Source organism: Mobula hypostoma, chromosome 16, assembly GCF_963921235.1.
Source record: "Mobula hypostoma chromosome 16, sMobHyp1.1, whole genome shotgun sequence".
Lineage (NCBI taxonomy): Eukaryota > Metazoa > Chordata > Chondrichthyes > Myliobatiformes > Myliobatidae > Mobula > Mobula hypostoma.
In genome coordinates, this window is record NC_086112.1 from 12,849,020 (window position 1) to 12,870,515 (window position 21,496).

The 21,496-nt window shown below is 39.7% G+C and overlaps 1 protein-coding gene and 1 long non-coding RNA gene across 3 annotated transcripts in view; one reads left to right on the forward strand and one right to left on the reverse strand.

Moving 5' to 3' along the window:
* ssbp2b (single stranded DNA binding protein 2b) overlaps positions 1-21,496 on the reverse strand; it is a 371,929-nt gene that overhangs the window by 11,822 nt on the left and 338,611 nt on the right. For both annotated transcript variants that reach the window (XM_063068536.1, XM_063068537.1), the window contains 5 exons: positions 15,920-15,974; positions 12,432-12,502; positions 8,606-8,684; positions 6,026-6,054; positions 1,818-1,916 (listed from right to left, as the gene is read on the reverse strand). In XM_063068536.1, the coding sequence (XP_062924606.1) occupies positions 1,818-1,916; positions 6,026-6,054; positions 8,606-8,684; positions 12,432-12,502; positions 15,920-15,974 (333 nt within the window). The remainder of the gene's footprint in view (positions 1-1,817; positions 1,917-6,025; positions 6,055-8,605; positions 8,685-12,431; positions 12,503-15,919; positions 15,975-21,496) is intronic.
* Positions 17,660-21,496, forward strand: part of LOC134357227 (uncharacterized) — a 31,945-nt gene continuing 28,108 nt past the window's right edge. The window contains exon 1 of the long non-coding RNA XR_010020572.1: positions 17,660-17,912. This is a non-coding gene — a long non-coding RNA (uncharacterized LOC134357227). The remainder of the gene's footprint in view (positions 17,913-21,496) is intronic.

Below are 21,496 nucleotides of genomic sequence, written 5' to 3' on the forward strand. Positions count from 1 at the left end.
CCTTCCATGAACACCATACCTGTTCAGTGTTTTTCATACAGAGGACATATGAACAGAGAATGTATCAAGTTCTAGAGATTTCTGCAGGTCTTTTACTGTTACCCTTGGGTTCTTTTTCACCTCCTTTAGCATTGCATGCTGTGCCTTGGTGTGATCTTTGCAGGATGTCCACTCCGAGGGAGAATAGCAACAGTACTGAGTTTCCTCCATTTGTAGACAATTTCTCTGACTGTGGACTGATGAACACTCAAATCTTTAGAAGTGCTTTTGTAGCCTTTTCCAGCTTGATGCATCTCTACAAATCTTCACCCAAGGTCCTCTGAAAGTTGTTTTCATTGAGGCATGGTGCACACAAACAGATCTTTCTTGAAAAGAGCAGGCTCTGTCAGTAACCTGACTTGGTGTGTCTTTTTTATAGGGCAGGGTACATCTACAACTCACACTTCCAATCTTGTCTCATTGACTGGAACACTTGACTCCAAATATCTTTTGTTAAATGCATTACCCCAGAGGTTCACATACTTTTTCCAACAAATACACGTAATATTGGATCATTTTTCTTAATAAATAAATGAACAAGTATAATGTTTTTATGTTATTTATTTAATTGGGTTCTCTTTATCTAGTTTTAGGACTTACAACTCACATTTTTAGGTCATATTTATGCAGAAATAGAGAAAATTTTGCAGAGTTCACAAACTTTCTAGCACCATTGCAGCTGTGAGAGTCAGCAGGTCAGTAGGTACAGCAGCTTGAATGATTTGAGAACAGCTCTTCCCCCTTGTCACCAGATTTCTGGTTGGTGCCTGAACATTTCCTTATTATTCCTTTATTTGCACTACTTATTTATTTTGTAATTTATGGATTATTATGACTCTGCTGTGTCCTTCTGCTGCAAAACAACAAATGTCATGCATATGTCAGTGATATTAAATCTGATTCTGAAAATACAAACAACAATAGGTCAATGAACAATGTTTTAATTTTCTCAATGCAAAGGACAATTCCTCCCAGCAGATCACAAGAAAGTACAATTTCAAGGCGAAGCTGAGGAAGGGAGAAATTACTTTTCCTAAACATTACTAGGAATAAAACATGAAAAACAGTTACAAAAATAAATTAAAGTATATGTACAACGTGTCACCATATACAATCCTGAGATTTGTTTTCTCATGGGTATACACAGTAAATCCAAGAAACACAATAGAATCAATGAAAGACCGCACCCAAAAGGACAAACAACTAATATGCAAAAGACAACAAACTGTGCAAATACTAAAGAAAAAATAACAATAAATAAATAAACAATAAATATCGAGAACATGAGATAAAGAATCCCTGAAAGTGAGTCGAGTCCATAGGTTATGGGAACAGTTCAGTGAAACGAGTGAAGTTATCCCCTGGTTCAAAAGCCTGATGATTGAGGAGTAATAAATGTTCCTGAACCTGATGGTGTGGGTTGTGAGACTCCTGTATCTTTTATCCTGCCAGCAGCTGTGAGGTGACAGCATGGTCTATATATCGTTAGGGTCCTTAATGATGGATGCTGCCTACCTGCGTCAGCACTCCATGTAGACATGCTCAATGGTGGAAATGACTTTACCCATGATGGACTGGGCTATATCCACTACTTTTTGTAGGACTTGCTGTTGAAGGGCTTTGGTGCTTTCAAATCACAAACTCAGAACCCAAGTTATTTATAGATTTCATAAAAAGCATCTTGGGTTGCTTCTATCTCTACACATGGCCTTGCATTTCACCCCGTAATAAATTAGATGCAGCATTAATAGAGAAAAGTATATGAAAAGAGCACTCACACTGTCACTCTGAAAGGGGTTCAGGAAGTTGCCACCCATCTCACCATCGTCCCGTGGAGTGCCAGGTGGGTTACTCATACTGATGTTACTGGGAGAATTCTAGGTACAGATAAATAAGTAGCCATTAGTTATAATGGAAGGTTTAATTTGATCAGATCACAACTATACATGTTAGTAAACTAGTAACAGCTGTTATAATTAACACATTTTATCCTTATTTGTTCTGAGCCAAAATCAGAATGCTTGTAGTTATAAAACATTTTCTATCAGCAGTTAAATATGACCATCAAAATCTCACTTAATTGCAAGTTTCTATTCATTAAAATGTTTAAAAGCACAGTATCAACTGATTGTATATATGTACTAGTGTAAGACCACAAAGACATAGGAGCAGAATTAAGCTATTTGACTCATCAAGCCATCCATCATGGCTGATTTATTTTCCCTCTCAACCCCATTCTCCCGTCTTCTCCCCGTAACCTTTGACAAGCTTACTAAACAAGAACATATCAACCTCTGCTTTAAATATACCCAATAACTTGGCCTCCACTCCCATTTGTGGCAATGAATTCCACACATTCACCACCCTCTGGCCACAGATATTCCTCCTTGTCTCTGTTCTAAAGGGACATCTTTGTATTATGAGGCTGTGCCCACTGGTCCTAGACTCCACCAATATAGGAAACATCCTCTCCACATCCACTCTATCTATGCCTTTCAATATTCCATAGGTCTCATTGAGTATTTCCCCTCATTCTTCTGAAATCCAGAGAGTACAGGTCCAGAGCCATCAAAACATCCTCACACATTAACCCTTTCGTTCCTGGGGTCCTTCTCATGAACCTCCTAATGATCCTCTCCAAAGCCAGCACATCCTTTCTTAGATATGAGGCCCTAAGATCTACTAATGCAGTATATGACCACACAAGCAGTTGTATTACAATTAATCCTCTATTACAAATATTAATTTATACATCCAAAAACATTACAAACACAACCACCAAATGTAAGTTTGTTTTTTTCCTTAATTGTTGATATAGGTCCTTTATTTTATCACAAAATTAGACCATGCTCGATTGCTGCTCTCTAGGCTTGGTCAGAGATGATGTATAATATCAACTGACCACAGAGGATGCCTGGTTCCTGGACACTATGGCCAGCTGAAGGACTCGTGCAAGTTTAATTCATGTGTCTACTATCTTCTCTTGGATGGTGGGATGGAGATACATCTCTACCAATGGAGGTGTAAGGCACTCTTTCCCTCGGCCAGCCTGCAGCTCACCCTTGGGCAAGGTGTGTCACCTGCTTAGACCCCCAATCAGGGTAACATGAAGTCATGGTAGCAGGTGGTGGATGATCCTATGAGCAGCTGGTGCATATGACAAGTCCTGGTTATGCGACCACTGACGCCAGGCAGAAAATCTCTGAAGAGTATTGATAATGGCTGGGGTCACACATCTTGTAAAGACACTGCCCAGAAGAAGGCAATGGCAAATCACTTCTGTAGAAAAATTTGCCAAGAACAATTATGGTCATGGAAAGACCATGACTGCCCATGTCATATGACAAAGCACATAATGAATGACTATCTTCTCTCCCCTTTCTCTGGGAACTTTGGGAAATGTGAGAGCAGAAAGGTTCTGAGGCATGATTTTAGGTTTTAAAGTTGAGTTAATTAAAAGAACATTGTTTCACATATTCATTTTCAAGTTTAAAGTAAACTTATTATCAAAGTATGTATACCATACACAACCTTGAGATTTGCATTACAGCTCTGAAATACTTCTGTAAAAAGATATTCTTTGAAGTGCCTGACTCCTACTGCCACCCTGAGCGGAGATTGCCGATTGGATAAATGTCTGGTATACAAGCTGCAATCTGTCAGGCAACATTATCAAAGTAGCATCTCTTACAGATACACAGTCTCACCTGCCTTTGGATCACAAACCAGACTCATCTTTAATTGGCTCTTTGAGTTCTAGAACTTCAATTTTGATGTAACTGTTTGGGGCAGGTCACGTGATGACCATACTCTCAAAGTTTTCTTGGGCATTTGAGGACAATACCAGAATCGTCCATGGAACAGAAGCATCTGTTTATCACTGCATTTGTCTTTTCATTAATCCCTCCAGTGAATGCAGCAAGCTGGTCAGTCCATCACAGGCAAAGACCTCTCTGAGCACCAGTACCAGAGCGCTGCCACAAGAAAGCAGCATACATCATCGAGGACTCCCACTATCCAGACCGTGCTCTCTTCTCAATACTGCCATCGGGAAGGAGGTACAGGAGTCTTTGGCCACGTGCCAGCAGGTTCAGAAACAATTACTACCATACAACCACCAGGCTCCAGAGCTGGCATGGATAACTTCACTCACTTCAATACTGAACTGGCTCCACAACCTATAAATTCATTTTCAAGGACTCTACATCTCATGTTCTCAGTATTAGCATTATTTATTTACTTCTTTTTATTATCTGCATGACTTGTATGCTTTTGCACTTATTATCTGCACAATTCGTCTTCTGCATATTGGTTGTTTGTCAGTCTTTACTTATGTATTTTCATAAATTCTGTTGTATTTCTTTATTTTTCTGTAAATGCCTTTAAGAAAATGAATCTCAACATAGTATACGGTGATATATATGTACTTTGATAACAATCTTACTTTGACTTTGATTATTAACTCTCTTCTGTTTAAATTTGCGTGAAATTCACACTAGGAGGGCGAAACTCTATTGTGGATTATGCATCCTCCTGCTAGAACTCAACTTGAAGACCAAGCCATATGATTTATTGACCTCTACCTTTGCTCCACTGCAAACATTCAAAATCTAAAGAATAATCAGCCTCATGGAACAGGGTTGGAAATATTTGCCAAACAAGCCCTCATTTCCACAAGATCGTGAGAGGCATTGATTGTGTGGATAGTCAGAGGGTTTTCCCCCAGGGCTGAAATGGCTAGCACAAGAGGGCACAGTTTTAAGGTGCTTGGAAGTAGGTACAGAGATGTCGGGGTAAGTTTTTTTTTACGCAGTGATGAGTGCATGGAATGGGCTGCCTGCAATGGCGGTGGAGAAGGATATGATAGGGTCTTTTAAGAGACTCCTAGACAGGAACATGGAGCTCAGTAAAATAGAGTGCTATGGTTAACCCTAAGTAATTTCTAAGGTACTGACATGTTCGGCACAGCCTTGTGGTCCAAAGGGCCTGTATTATGCTGTAGATTTTCTATTTCCCCATCTCTAGCCACGCAGAGTTCACACTTCGAACATCACAGCTACCATTATTTTTACAATTAATGCTTTGCTGAATGGGGAAAAAGGTTTAAAATCATCCCAAAGATGGTCTTTTCTGTAAGGGCAGATACATGCTGGAGCATCAGAATCTATGGTACCCAAGCAGGGTATTTGCATGTTGGTCTTTCCCCACTTGTGGTACTTTAACTGTTTTGGGCTTCTGTATCAATTTCAGTTCTCTCTCTTCAATTATAAAATAAATTATGGCTGCAGCCAACATAATTTAACTTCCAGCTGTAAGAAACTAGATGTGTGCATGGCAACGTGACGGTAAGTACATATCATTTCGGTAATCTGAACAGGCTCCCACAACAAATGTATGGAAGTGAACCAAATTTCTTCAATAGATAATTCTAAAAAATTATCAAATTATACTTTAGTTTAATTATTTATTTTGCTGTAACAGTGGAACTGACTTCATTTTGTCTATTATATCTACAATTTCGAAATATAGATATAAATGGTCCACACTCCTGTCTTATCAGATTCCCTCTTCTTCAGCCCTTTACTGTTATCACCTATCACTTCCCAGCTTCTCGGTTTAACCCCCTTCTCTCACCCACTTACCTTTCATCTCACTTGCCAGTTTGTACTTTTTTCCTCTCCCCCCAATTTCTTATTCTGGTTTTTGCCCCCTTCCTTTCTTGTCCTGATGAAAGCTTGAAAGGTAGACTGTTTTTCCCCTCCATAGATGCTGCCTGACCTGAACTCCTCCAGCACTTTGTATGTGTTATTCTGGGTTTCCAGCATCTGCAGAATCTCTTGTAGTTATATTTTGGAAATAAGCAGAAATTTTAAGAGTTGATTCTTAAAATCTTTATGAACTCAAAAAAAGATCAAATTGCAGCACAAATTGTTTTTGTAAACTTCCAAAGGCTAATAATAGCGCACTTATTAAACATGTTCCTTACTTTGGAGATGCCGTCCATATCTCCTGAGCCTGAAATTAAAAGAAAGACACTCTAATTAGTTTTTCTTCCATCCATCTGAGCTCTATTATTCCCCTGCAGCCCTCAATGGGCTCTTGCAAATTTTCAGCCATGTAGAAGTGTCAGCTGCACAGCAAACACCAGGGTAAATTAATCAAAATACAAATTCACATCATTATTATCTCCATTGTTTCAAGGCCATTGCTTAATCAATTCATGCCTATGCCTAATAAATGCCATAGGTTTACAAAATAAAAAAGCTGATTTAATTTCAGATTTCCATCTGCGTTCAAGCCTGCAGTAGCTCAGCAACTAATTCTGCGTAACTGTCCTATGCAAGACAACTGTCCTCTTCCACTCTACAACATTTATTCCACTGAACATTCATGCATTTGATAAAATATTTCTGCTGTCAGATTCCCACTGATACATTCTTCCTTATTTAGAAGCTAAACAAATATTGTATTTAGCATGCCCAAATGGGGATTACGCAAAAAGTGGCAAAATTGGTAAAGTTTATCTTCAAAAGAACAATCAATAGCAGGTGCCATGAAATCACAGTCACCATATCTTTTCTGCTAGTATTACATGAAACATACCTCAGCCTTAAGGAACTCTCTCCCTGGCATCAATGGTACAACAGCATAGAGGGTGACAGAAAGATAAGGGAAAACCCGTGGCCACCCTGCTTCAAACCCTGGCATCCATTCTCATGCTGTAAATGGAACGTAGAACAGCAGAAACCCTTCAGCCCACAATGTTGTGCTGACATTTTTGGCCTACTCTAAAATCAATCTAACTCTTCCCTCCTACTTAGCTCTCCATCTTTCTATCATCCATGCGCTTATCTAAGAATTTCTTAAATGTCCTTAATATATCTCCCTCTACCACCACCCCTGGCAGCATGTTCCATGAACCCACCACTCTCTATGTAAAAAAAACCTCTGTCATCCCCCTTTTACTTTCTCCAATCACCATAAAATTATGCCCTCTATTAGCCTGGGAAAAAGTCTCTGGCTGTCCACTTGATCTACGCCTTTTATCATCTTGTACACCTCTACCAAGTAACCTCTCATACTCCTTCACTCCAAGGAGAAAAACCCTAGCTCACTCAACTTATCTTCATAAAACATGCTCTCTTATTTAGGAAACATCCTGATAAATCTCCCCTGCACTCTCTCTAAACCTTCTACATCCTTCTTATAATGAGATGACCAGATCTGAACAGAATATTCCAAGTGTGGTCTAATCAGTGTTTTATGGAGCTGCAACAATACCTCGCGGCGCTTGATGGCCATCCCCCGACGAATGACCAGTGATTAATCCAGTGATGTTATAGTGCAACAGAATCTCCATTCTAATTAAAACGGATTTTTTTAGCTGTGTGAAGCTGAGTATCAGCAAACAAACAAAAAATGCATCTAGTGGGAACGGATGAACCCGTGTGAAAAAAGTAATTTCATAAGATTCTAACCACAGGCTCTTCCAAGCTAGTTTTCACGGGGGGAGGGGGAAAGAGAATTGAAAACTGAATTAATTCCCAACATTTTTCCCTTCTCAGGCTTTTCTGAAACTCTGGGCTGTATCTAAAAAGTCTGGAAAACATTTTAATGGATTTATTACCTTGTGTACATAAGTTTTTGTGAACAAGAAAGCAGTGAAATCAGCTTTCAATAATGCTCTTTACAGAACAACCTCTCCCAGGAGTCAGTATGTACTGCGTTAAAGGGGCTCAGTTAACCTCATAGACAATGAAGAATCCAAACAAATCTTTTGATGAAAGTCAAATTCAAAATGAGTAACACGTCACAACTGGTTAAAATCTGAAATATGGTAGGAATGCATTCTCCTGGAAACTGGGATGATTAGAGGCCTGGAGTAAAAGGACTGTCTGTGTGTGTGGGTGGGTGGGTGGGTAGGAGGCAAGAAAGGGGCCTGTTTTGCTCATGTTGTTTTGTTGCCTGTTGTGTTCTGAGTTCTATTCAGCATTGTGGGTATACTACGTTGGCGTTAGAACATGCGGTGACACTTGTCGGCTGCCACCAGCACATCCCTAAGTGTGATGGTTGCCAATGCAAACGACACATTCACTGTATCTTTTGATGTATGTGTGGTAAATAAATCTGAATCTAACTAATTCATTCATCAAAATGACATACCACATTACAACACATGCCTAAGATCTTCCATGAAACAAAACCTCTATAACTTTACCCTTAGTACTCTTTCCCCTACATTAAACAATTGTTTTATCAGTGCAGAAGATTACTGTAACTACTCAAATGGAGCAGTTTACAAAATTCTTTCTCGTGATTTTATTTGTGCACCCACAGTAAACAAAATTCATGATTTTAGGAAATGCGACCACCCTGACAAATGATGACAATTAGTGAGTAGCTGCCTTAAGATGGTGAGTCACAATGATAGTGAATGAGAGATGTTAACATAAGGCTGTGGAATCAAACCCTATATGTACTGTACTGCCTACATCAGGAAGTTTCAGAAGTGCATTGAAGAAATACAACAGAGTACAAGAATGAGACTGAGAATAGAATGTGTTACCTAATGATCCATTCATGTGATGTGGTTCCATTCCACCCATAGCACCTATTGGACCATCTGAACCAGGGCCCATAGGAAACTGCAGAGGCAAAAGAAAGTTAAATACAACTGTCAATGGGACTTCCCATATATATGCACCAGTTCTGTATTTGCAGTACAAACGTTTGTAGTTCAACTACTCCAACATCCTTATTACTGCATTAAAGGAAACTCATTTCAATGTTTGTTTGGTACACTGATTTTCACTGGCTAATGCATTAAGTAGGCACGAGAATTTTAGATTAATTTTTTTTTGTGAAGACAAACGTCTGTTCAAAATGAACATTTTGTACCCTAAGTGTTGTAATGTCACCAGTCATATCTGGCAAATAAAACTCAGGAAAACAGAGGTCTCCTAATGAAAGCTGATTCATGATTCCTGGTGACATTGCAAGGAAATACATATATTTGTCCTGATCAAGGATCTTGGCCCAAAAAATCGACTATTTATTTTTCTCCATAGATGCTGCCTGACCTCCTCAGCTCCTCCAGCATTTTGTGCATGATACTCCAAATACCTGTCTAATTTTTATTACTTGTCCTTCAGAGCATCACAAACAGAGCATTTTGTGTTTTATGCAGCACTGCAAAGACTGTGGGTACTAAAACAAATGCTACTAATCTGATAATTGCCACTGTGCCAAATGTGGCTCAATTTGCTGTCTTTGAGTGGGGGATACATGCAAATTCCTACAGATGTACAATAGACAACATCACTGCTTGGGTAGTAAATGCTGCAGAGGGTTGCAAACTCAGCCAGTTCCATCATGGGCAATGCCTCCCCAACATCGAGGATATCCTCAAAAGGTGGCATCCATCATTAAGGACCCCCATCACCCAGGACATGCCCTCTTATCATTGCCACCATGAGGGAGAAAGTACAGGAGTCTGAAGACATAATGTTTTAGGAACAGCTTTGCCATAGTTCTGAATGGATAATGTACCAACGCATGAACACTTTTTTTGTGTGCCATACTCTGCCAAAGCCTCGGCGACCACTTTTTCAAGTGGTTGTCTTGGAGGAAAGATTCTGTGAGTGGTCCCCCACGGCCTTCTCCCAGCGCAGTTTTTTTTTACGAGGTCGAATTATGAGCTCGACACTAAACCCGGCACGGATGGAAAGCGTGCCTGGGAGCGGCCTGACTGGATTCGAAATCGGGAACCTTCGCTCCGGAGTCCAGCGCTGATCTCGCTGTGCCACCATGAACACTACCTCACTATTTTTTGCATCACTTAAATTAATTGTTATATATATAATTTATCTATCTATAGATATATATATATATATATATATATATATATATACACACACACACACACATACATACACACATTGATTCAACATTGTTTCCTGACACTGATCAACAGAAAAGACTTCCGTGTCAAAGTGAAAACAAATTTCTACAAATTAGTCTAAATTTATTCCAATTATTAAATACATAATAATTGATAGCATAATTACTCGCCCCCTTTGTCAGTATTTAGTAGATGCAACCTTAGCAGCAATTACAGCCTTGAGTCTGTGTAGATAGGTCTCTATCAGCTTTGCACATCTAGACAACTGCAATTTTACCCCACTCTTCTTTACAAAATTGCTCAAGCTCTGTCAGATTGCATGGAAATGGTGCATGAACAGCCCTGTTCAATTCCAGCCACATATTCTCAATTGGATTGTGGTCTGAACTCTGACTCGGCCATTCCAGGACATTAACTTTGTTGTTTTTATACCATTCCTGTGCAGCTTTGGCTTTATGCTTGAGGTTATTGTCTTGCTGGAAAACAAATCTCCCAAATCACACTTCTCCTGCAGATTGCATCAGGTTTTCCTCCAGGATTTCCCTGTATTTTGCTGCATTCATTTTACCTTCTACCTTCACAAGCTTTCCAGGGCCTGCTGCAATGAAGCATCCCCACAGCATGATGCAGCCACCACAATGCTTCATGGTAGGGATAGTGTGTTTTTGATGATGTGTGGTGTTTGGATTATGCCAAACATTGCGTTTAGTCTGATGGCCAAAAAGCTCGATTTTGGTTTCATCAGACAACAGAACCTTCTTCCAGCTGACTTCAGAATCTCTCTCATGCCTTCCAGCAAACTCTAGCTGATATTTCACGAGTTTTTTTTAAACAGTGGCTTTCTCTTTGACACTCTCCCATAAAGTTATGACTGGTGAAGCACCCGGGCAACAGTTGTTGTACGCGCAGTCTCTCCCATCTGAGCCACTGAAGCTTGTAACTCCTCTAGCGTTATCATGGGTCTATTGCTGGCCTCCCTCACTAGTCCCCTTCTAGCACGGTCACTTAGTTTTTGAGGACAGCCTGCTCTAGGCAAACTTACACTTATGCTATATTCTTTCCATTTCTTCATGATTGACTTAACTGTACTCCAAGGGATATTCAGTGACTTAGAAATTTCCTTGTATCCATCTCTTGATTTGTGCTTTTCAATAACATTTTCGCAGAGTTGCTTGGAGTGTTCTTTTGTCTTCATGGTGTAGTTTTTGCCAGGATACTGACTCACCAGCAGTTGGACCTTCCAGATACAGGTGTATTTTTACTACAATCAATTGCAACACCTTGACTGCACACAGGTCTCCAAAAACAGATCTCCATTTAACTATTATGTGGCTTCTAAAACAATTGGCTGCACCAGTGATGATTTGGTCTGTCATATAAAAGGGGGTGAATACTTCTGCAATTATTTTGTGTTTTATATATGTAATTAATCTAGATCACTTTGTAGAGTTCTGTTTTCACTTTGACATGGAAGAGTCTTTTTCTGTTGATTGGTGTCAAAAAAAACCAAATTAAATCCACTGTGATTCAATACTATAAAACATTAAAACATGTAAACTTCTGGGGGGGGGGGGAGAATACTTTTTATAAGCACTGTACATCTACTATATATTACCGTAATTTGTTTTTTAATGTATTGCACTGTACTGCTACCACAAAACAAATTTCACAACAAATGTCAGAGGCATTAAACCTGATTCTGATTCTCTCCCTAGACCTGAGCATCAGAATCTAGCTCTAATGCAGGGTTGATAGAGTGCTGTATTGTCTATTAGATAGGTTAGATAACACACCAGCATCCTGTCTACATATTGAAGTAGATCTAAAAGATTCAAATGGATACAATATTCAAGAAGAGGAGAGTCATCTCCTGTGACCTGACCAATATCTATTTGTTGGTCAACAAATCTATCCTATTAAGGTTATCACATAGTTATTTCAGAGAAATGGCTGGGCCACAAATCAGCCACTGGGTTTTCTCAATACAATGAGTACACTTGTTCTTGTGAGTTGTCCAAGAGTTGAATAGTTAAGATCAGTAGAGAGGAAGGCACTGAGTGCCCATTCTTAAACAAACACTATTTTCATCTTCATCCCAGGAACTATGGGAACACGCACTAGCAATTATATGTCAGTAAAGCTAAATGCATATTATTTGAATTTGAGACCTGGCAATATCATAACTGTACAAATTAGAATAAAACAGTTCTAGGTGAATGGCCTTGACCTGTAACATTGACTGTTTATTTCTCTACATAAATACTGCTTAGTTCCTCCAGCATATTGTGTGTCCTGCTTCAGGCTTCCTGCATCTGCAGAATCTCTTGTGTTTAGAATAAAACAATTTTACACCTAAAAGAAAAATCAAACTTGTCCAGTTTAGTAAACCTTAAATAGAGTCACAATTTACGGTTTGGTTGTGAAGTGAACAAGATAATTTATACTAAAAATATTGGAAAAGAAACTAGGAGTTTAATCTTCATCTACTTACATTAGACCTGCTAGCTCCAGGTGGAACGGCATTCATCATAGTATACATATTGTCACTGGAGTTGGTCGAATCTGAAGCAACCAGAAATACATGAGGTTAAGAACACTTTCAAGGATATAAGAGAATGTTTATTGTTAAGGGTATGATCTGGTTTCTGGTTACTGTACGTCTACTGTCTCTGATTCAAAGGAACAATGACAGCAGCTGGTATAACACACAACTCTTGGTACTCATTTCCACTATGTTTTGCCTTTCTTACAGCAGGAGACCACTACATGGAAATAAGATAAATTCAAGCAGGCTTTTTCCCTTGAAGTTGGGAGACACTAGAACTAGGGGTCATAGGTTAAGGGTGAAAGGTAAAAGGTTTAAGGGGAAAATAAGGGGGAACTTCACTCAGAGGCTGGTGAGAGTGTGAGGCCTATGGTTTGATGGGATTAGGTAGCATAATAGTTTGGCATCGACTAGATGGACCAAAAGGTAACTCTATAACTGCACCATTACTGAGATCAATTTGCACTTCCACATAATCATTGGACCCAATGGCTATATCAATTGATCTGCAGCTGAAGCCACTATGCATGTTGATTATTTCTCAACTTGTTTATTGAATACATTCCTGACCAATCTTCCTTGTTCCAGTTGGCATAAATTGACATTGTGCAAGTGTCTGGTACCAATGCATGGGGCTTGAGAATGGATCAACACTGCTGTGGTGAGAGACAATAAATCATCTCTAAAACTCTCACCATTCTTTAAAATGGCCCCCCATCTCCGTAATCCTGCCACAACCTACAACTCTCGAGATATCTGCACTCATTTGATTTAGATTTTTGACTATCACCACATCTCCCCCAAAATCTGGGGACTAATTAAATGACAGAGATGATACCCATGAAGTTTTATTGGTATATTCCACTGGGGACAAGGACAGGCTGCATTCAGCTATTTCACCAAAATTTTAGGTTTCAGCTATTTAAAATATATTATATAAACCTTGTATCTCCTCAGTGTCATTTGTTTATAATGGCTTACGTGTCTCACTTACTTGGTCAGTTAATAGTTAACACACAAAAACTCACATTACTGTTCCTTTGATTGTTTTAATTCTCTCCTACTTTTAGCTGATGGCAAATTTCTAAAAGGTAAAGGAAAGGGATGGCATTTTCTTGGCAATGTTAAATCCAGAAAATTTTCGTAGGAGATTACCAGTGGTATCGTTTTTCTGCTTGCTCTCAATTTTAATCTATTATCTTTCCTATTCTTATGACAAACAAGAATCATATCTAAAATGAGTTGTATTAGATATTAGATGATTTTAATAAGCAGGCCATATGCCAGTAAAGATACGGATAGGTTATGTTGCACTATGCATTTTCCATTTGGCTAATAATATATATGACTACTCAAATTACTCACTGAAATAAAGCACTGTTTCCAAAACTGAGCAAACCTCAAACATATACACAACAATCTATTTTGGCTTGTTACTATTCCATACACTTTTTTATCTGTTGAGTCAACATTTTATGCATATATAACAAAGTCAGTAGAAAGATCTTGTGAGAGGCAAGTTAAGGAACTCAAAGGAGTGGTGAATCTGTGAAATTCATTTCCACGGACGGCTGTGAAGCCCCAGACATTCGGCATATTTAAAGCAGAGGTTGATAAATTCTTGACTAGTTAAGGCGTCAAAGGTTAGGGGAAGAAGAATGGGGTTGAGAGGGATAATAAATCAACCATAATGAAATGGTGGAGCAGACTTAATGGGCCAATTGGCCTAATTCTGTTCCTATGTCTTATGGTCATCATAACTTAACACGAATTGAAAACTAGCAATTTAACTGCTGTACTTTGATGCAAATTTTAAAAAAGTAAATGTGTAAAAAACAGTCAATTGGTTTGGTTTTCAACTAACATTCTGTAGCAATGTGCATATTTAGCATAATCTGTGTGCATATACTGTTTATTATTTAATTTATCAAACAATTGTACAGAATAATTCATTTTAATTTATTCAACAGAAATTATTTAATTTCTGTAAAACACCTCAGATTCTCTTAGCATTTCATACTTCCTAATACAGTGCAGTCCAGCATGTCGAAGCAAAGGTAATCAGAATGTAGAGAAACGTTAAGGCTGTGGTTTTCCATGTCACTGAAAGCTTAAATAGTGGAAAAGGCCATGAAGGATGGGTGTTTCTCTATGTGTGAGGAAGGAGATAAAGAGCTCCTATATGTACAAAGGGGAAGTATTTGGGTTAGGTGAAAAATTAAAAGCTGGGAAGGGAAAAACATAGCAGAAACTGATTTTTTTAAAAAGAAGATTTTGGATTGAAGTGAACAAAGGTGTTTCCTTTTATGTTTTACAGATTTGGGTCAGATCTGCTTTGCATCAAAAAGATTTGTACAAGTTGTCCAGTCTCTCCATTAGCAGATGGACTTTTCTTGGTACAGACAAAATATTCTACGTGGCTGATGCACACCTCAGGCAAATCTTTTTGGTCAATGATTATGAATGAAGATCCCAATTTCAGCTCAGGGAAAGGGGCAGGGCCCAGATATGATGCACATGAACTTCAGCAACTAGAACATCCATGGAATCTGAGGATGAGGACTCTGAGATAAGTTAAAAAGGGATAACAGCATAGAAAATTAGCAATGGCTTTATGGAGTTCATACTCTGAGAACACAGTTAGATTGATCTTACTACTCTTTGAGAAGCAATTGCATTTAAGGGCTATAAAACGTTCCAGTTAATAAGCTGACTGAGACAAGAATGAAAGAATCTGTGTTCTGGAGTGAATAAAACCATAAGACATAGGAGCAGAATTAGGCTATTTGACAATCGAGACTGCATCTCCATTTGATTATGGCTGATTTATTATCCCTCTCAACCACGTTCTCCTGCCTTTTCCCCATAATCTTTAACACCCTTGCTAATTGAGAACCTAAAGAATCTAGATGAACAACATTCTCTTGGAAAGGGAATACGAGTGATTTGAACTCCTGGGCCTCATCTGTATGTTCCTAGTCAACTGCATGAGGAAAACAGGGTAACCAGCTGATGCACAATTCAGCACTAAAGAAAAATCACTGCAAATAAGATCAGTCAGAGGAGATGGCTTCAGGGAGTCTCGCAAGAGGCTAGGTGCAAGGGTTTGAAATGCAATGTAGTTGCAATGCTTGTTGGCCTGTGGAGAAGAGCATGTTATCACAGAAATACCCCTAATAGGTCAAATACAAATAACAATTTACCGATTAGTCATGCTAACTTCCAGTGGTGACATGATAAACAACCCACATTTGTTTACTTCTCCTGATCCCTTGTAATCAATTCATCTAGCAACCTGCACATTAGTGGCAAGTGGCAAATCAAAAACATCCGGGAATAAAATCCGTAAGGCAATAACATGTGTGTTCCTGTTCAGGTCTTGCGGAAGGGTTGACAACAACCAGAAACTGAAGCAGACAAGTTGGTATTTTTACCTCCCGGGCTGGGCATGATGGGAGTTCCTGGAGGTCCACCGCCACCTGGAGGTCCCTGCAAAACAACGTTCATCACAAGTTTATTCTCTGAACTAAAACAGATATATTCAGCCAAATGAGTACAATCTGTTTATAGACATCTCCAAATTAAAATCAGCAGACCATGCTGTACCACATAATCATTTATCTCCATCCACAAAGGTATGCAATTTTATGCACTTTCATATATCTACATGAAAGGTGAGGATAAGAGTTGACTTGATGATTAGAGGCATGGATTGAATGGATAGTCAGAGACATTTTCCCAGGGTGCAAATGTCTAATACCAGGGGGCATAATTTTAAGGTGACTGGAGGAAAGATATAACTGTTATACACAGAGTTGTGGGTATATGAAATGCCCTACCAGGGTGGTGATAGAAACAGATATATTAGGGGCATTTAAAAAACTCTTAGATATGCACTGGGGTGATAGAAAATGAAGGGCTGAGTGGGAGGGAAGGGTTAGATTGATCTTGGAACAGGTTAAAAGGAGGGCCAAAGGGATTCTACTGTAATTTTCCATGTTCTACAAGGAGTAGCTAATAACAGTTCTTGTCCTGAATAACTATCAAATGAACTTTACATGAAGAGTGAAGCATGAATGTCAAGATCAACATGATCCATCACTTCCCAAGAAGCCAACAGTGTAATATCAACACCACTCACTGTCTACGCATAGAAACCATAACAGCCATTTTGATAAGGTCCAGAACTAACCACTTGTAAAAAAAAGACAATGGAGAAAGTTCTGTATTTGTATGGGACACCACAGTAGCAACCATGACACTATGACAGCTTGTGGCATCAAAGTTCAATGCAGGTATCCTCTGTAAGGAATTTGTATGAGCTCCCTGTGGAATGCATGGGTTTCCTCCTGGTGCACCGGTTTCTTCCCACAGTCCAAAGATGTACTGGTTAGTAAGTTAATTGGGTAGAGTAAACTGTCCCGTGATTAGGCTTGGGTTAAGTCAGGGGTTGCTGCGGTGTGGCTCGAAGGGCCGGAAGGGTGTAATCCTCACTGTATCCCTAAATAACTAAGTGTCTTCCAAAAGTGATTATTTTCATTTAATCAATCCAAACTAATACTTTAATCCTAATGTTGAATACCTGCACCATGTCAGCATTTTCTTTCTTAACTATGAAAAAGCTTTCATTTACAGAACATTTTCATAGCCTTCAGACATTTCAAATTAGTTCTGAAGTACAGTCATAATCAAAATTAGAAGATGCGGCAGTTAATTTGGACAAAACAAGCTTCCACAAACAGAAAGATTAAATATTAACCTTATTTGTGGCATGTACATTGAAACATACAGTGAAATGCATTGTTTGCATCAATGGAGACGTGCTAGGGGCAGACCGCTGGTGCCGCCATGCTTCCACTACAACACAGCATCCCTTCAAGTTACTAACCCTAACCTGTATGTCTTTGGAGCATGGGTGGAAACCGGAGCAATTGGAAGAAACCCACACAGTCACAGGGAGAACATACAAACTCCATACAGATAAAACAGGAATTGAACCTTGATCTTCCAATTGCTGACATTGTAAAGTGTGACGCTAACTGCTACACTACTGTGCTGCACACGTGACCAAGTAATCTCTATTTACTGATGATGTTTCAAGGATATATTATGCTGTCCAAAGGACGAGCAGAATTACCCTGCTCTTCCTTATTAAGTATTGAGATTTCTTATTTTCAAGTAAGAGGACAGGCTAGGCTTTGCTTCATGGGTACTGGGTATTGCAAGGGTTAAGTTATCCAAGCAGGAATCCAGAGACCCAAAGTCAAATTCCACAACTGCAGCTGTGGAATTGAAACTTGATTAGTACTGTACGACTTGGAACAAAAACAACTGGGGGACATCTCCCTCTGCCTTGCCAGGGAGAGAGGGAACCTTTGGATTGCTGAATGCCGGATGAATTGCGATAGTCTTTGGGTAAACTGCAAGGTATGCATCTTTGCTATCGCTTAGCTCACGCTTGTGCTCAGTAGCAGGTGCGCTTTTTGTTTGTTGGTGGGGGGAGGGGGGATTGTTGATTGCTGCCACTTACACATGGGGGGGGACTTTGGGGTTCTCACGTTTAACTGTTGTTCATTCTTGGGGCACTTCTCTGTTTTCGTGCATGTTTTGCAAAAAAAAAAGCATTTCAGGATGTATATTGTATACATTTCTCTGACATTAAATTGAACCTTTGAACTAGGCTTAGTAACCAAGTCCACAAAAACAACTGGATTGTCGCTAGATTCCATCTGGTACATCAAGGGAAGAACTCTGCCCTACAGTCCTGGTCTGGTCTATTTGAAACTCTAGACCTATCTCATGTGGTAGATTCTTACAATCGCTCTCGAAATAGCCCAGCAAATCACTCAGTTGTCATCAACTTCTCCAGGGGTAATTACGGATTAGCAATTTGGGGCGCCATGGCAACACAGTGGTTAGAACGATAGAACGACATTATCACAGCTCGGGATGTTCTGAATTCAGAGTTCAACTTTGGCGTTGTCTGTAGCAAGTTTGTACATTCTCCCCGTGACCATGTGGGTTTCCCTTGGGTGTTTTTGTTTCCTCCTACAGTCCAAAGGCATATGAGTTGGTAGGTTAATAGGTCAGTGCAAATTGTCCCATGATCAGGCTCAGGTTAAATCAGGGGTTGCTGGATGGCATGACTCGTTGGGCTGGAAGGGCCTGTTCCTCACTGTATCTCTAAATAAATAACATGCCTGAAAAGTGTATAAATAAAAGAAAAATTCTGAAGGACCACCCTCCAGGTAGTACACCCCGTGGTCAGTCTGCTATGGCAGAGAGAAATAACAACTTTTGATCTCATTACTTTCCTCACTAATACAAAGGGACATAATTTTAATGTGATTGCAGGGAAGTATAGTGGCAGAGGGAGCGAATGTCAGAGTGAAGTTTTTAACACAGAGCAGTGTGTGCATAGAATGGCAGAGGCAGATACACTTGGGACATATATTTTATTTATTTATTTCATTCAGCGATATAGCGCAGAACAGGCCCTTCCAGCCCAACAAGCCACACCACCCAGCAACCCGCCTATTTAACCCTATTTTAATCACAGGACCATTTACAATGACCAATTAACCTACTAACCAGTTTGTCTTTGGACTGTGGGAGGAAACTGGAGCACCCTGAGGAAACCCACACAGTCACAGGGAAAGTCCTCACAGATGGTGCTAGAAGTGAACTCTGAACTCCAACACCCCGAGTTGTAATAGTGTGTTGCTAGCCACTATGCTATCGTGGCAGCCTAAATAAATAAATAAATAAGAGGCTCTTAGATAGACACATGGATGAAAGAATAATGAAGGGCTATTGAGAAGGAAGGGTTAGATTGATCTGAGTGTAGGTTGACACAACAACATGTGCCAAAGGGCCTGTACTGTGCTGTATTGTTCTGTTCTATTAAAAACCTCATACTCTGAAATCCCTCACACTCTCAGTTTAATTATTCCACTGTTAGCAGATATGTCATCAGTTAGCAGTGCCTTAGGATTTGGAATTCCTTCCCTAAATGTCTCCACCTCTCTTTCTTCTCTAAAGTGCTTCTTAAAGTCTGTTGAGTTCCAAACATTTCATTATCGGTTACAAAATTTTCCTTGTACGGCTGCGTCAATTTGTTCTGTTTGTTATCATTCCTGTAAACATTTTGGCACATACAATTATGTTAACAGCATTATAAAACAGGGAATTCTTTTTTCTCCTTTTCTTTCATAATGCATTGGGCTTTCCTTGAATATAATAACAGTATGAGTGTGGGCTTTGCATTCATCACCAAGAGTGGTTTAGTAACAGCATTGACTGACCTGGCTAAACCCTGAAGGGACACTACAGTCAGACCAGATCTGTGTAATTAATGAGTGAACCAACATAAGGCATCCGGTATAGCAATAGTATTCGTGAGCACTGCACAGTCCTTTGGGAGATAAAGCCTCGTCTTCACATTAAGGCACCCTTCACCATGTTCCCCCTTGAGATTACAACTGAGCTAAGCAAGGCAGAGCAGAGTCAGAACAGATTCAGGCCAAACTCAGGTTGGAAGAGCAACACCTCATATTCTGTCTGGAAAGCCTTCAATCTGACGGCATGAACATCGATTTTTCCAACTTCTGATAATATCTCTCCCCCCACTCCTTTTCTCTTTTTCCAGTCCTCATTCTGGTTATCTTTTCACCCCTTCGCTTCTCCACATTCTGGTGTCATTCCTCCCTTCTTTTCTTTCATAGTCCACTAACCTCTCCAATCAGATTCCTTCTTCTTCAACCCTTTATCTCTTTCACCTATACTCTCCCAGTTCATCCTCCTTCCCCTCACCAAACTCCCTTCCCTCTCAACTATCACCTGCCAACATAATCATCCTCCTCCTCCCCTACCTTCTTACTTCGGCTTCTGCCTCCTTACTTTCCAGTCATGAGGAAGGGTCTCAGCCCCAAATATTGACGGTCTTTTCCACTCCATAGATGCTGCCCGACCTGCTGAGTTCCTTCAGCATTTCAGGCAGCATCCATGAGACACAATGGACCATCGGCAGCAGCAGTGTGCACTGCCACGATCCGAGGGTGCGGTAAACATCACAGTATTCGAGTGCCCTTCTTTCAGAGCTGCTCATTCCTGGGTCTCTAATCAAACCACTTCACCAGATAAACATTTGTCCTAATGAGACTCTGTTTTCTCTTCGTGAAGCCCCTTGGGATGGGGGAATCTGGTCTAACCAACCAGAATATTTCTCTTTCAAATATTTTAAACACTTTTTAGAAAGACACACAAAAAAAAACTTCTACTGAGAGATTTCCAAAAAGGGTTATTATTTTACCTGATCTGCCAAGTTCCTTCAGCGTTTTGTATGCATTTCTCAGGATCCTGTGTTTTTCTGTCTAACGCAGCACTAAATCAGGTTCAACATATGTTACTTCTCAAAGCTGCTGACGTTTTGCCTGACAGCTGCAATCTTGCCAGCCAACCCTAAAAGGGACTTACCGCAATGTGAGCAGCACTTTCCCCATTTATGAGGGGTGATGCTGCATAAAATAACGAGTATGCCAAAAATCAGAATATAGCACAGGTGGTCAACTATGGGATCCATTGAAATTGGGCTGAAATTCCACAGATTTGGAATTGGCTTGCACACAGAAGAAAGAGGGTGTAGTAGATGGAGCATATTCTGCCTGGAGAATATGGGTGAACATCCAAGTTGCTGCAGTCTTTCATTGATTCTTTTATAGTTATTATTCTATAGATCTATTATGTCCACAAGAAAATGAATCTCAAGGTTGTATATGGTGACACATATGTAATTTTATAATAAATTTACTTTGGACTTTGAAAATTGGTGTAAAGTGGTACTCCACAGGGATCTTTACTTTGTGATTTTATAAATGACTTAGCTAAGGAAGTGGAAGGGTGGGTTAGAACTAGCAGATGTCATGAAGGTTGGTGGTGCTGTGGATAGTGTAGAAGGTTGTTGTAGGTTAAAATGGAACATTGACAGGATGTAGAGCTGGGCTGAGAAATGG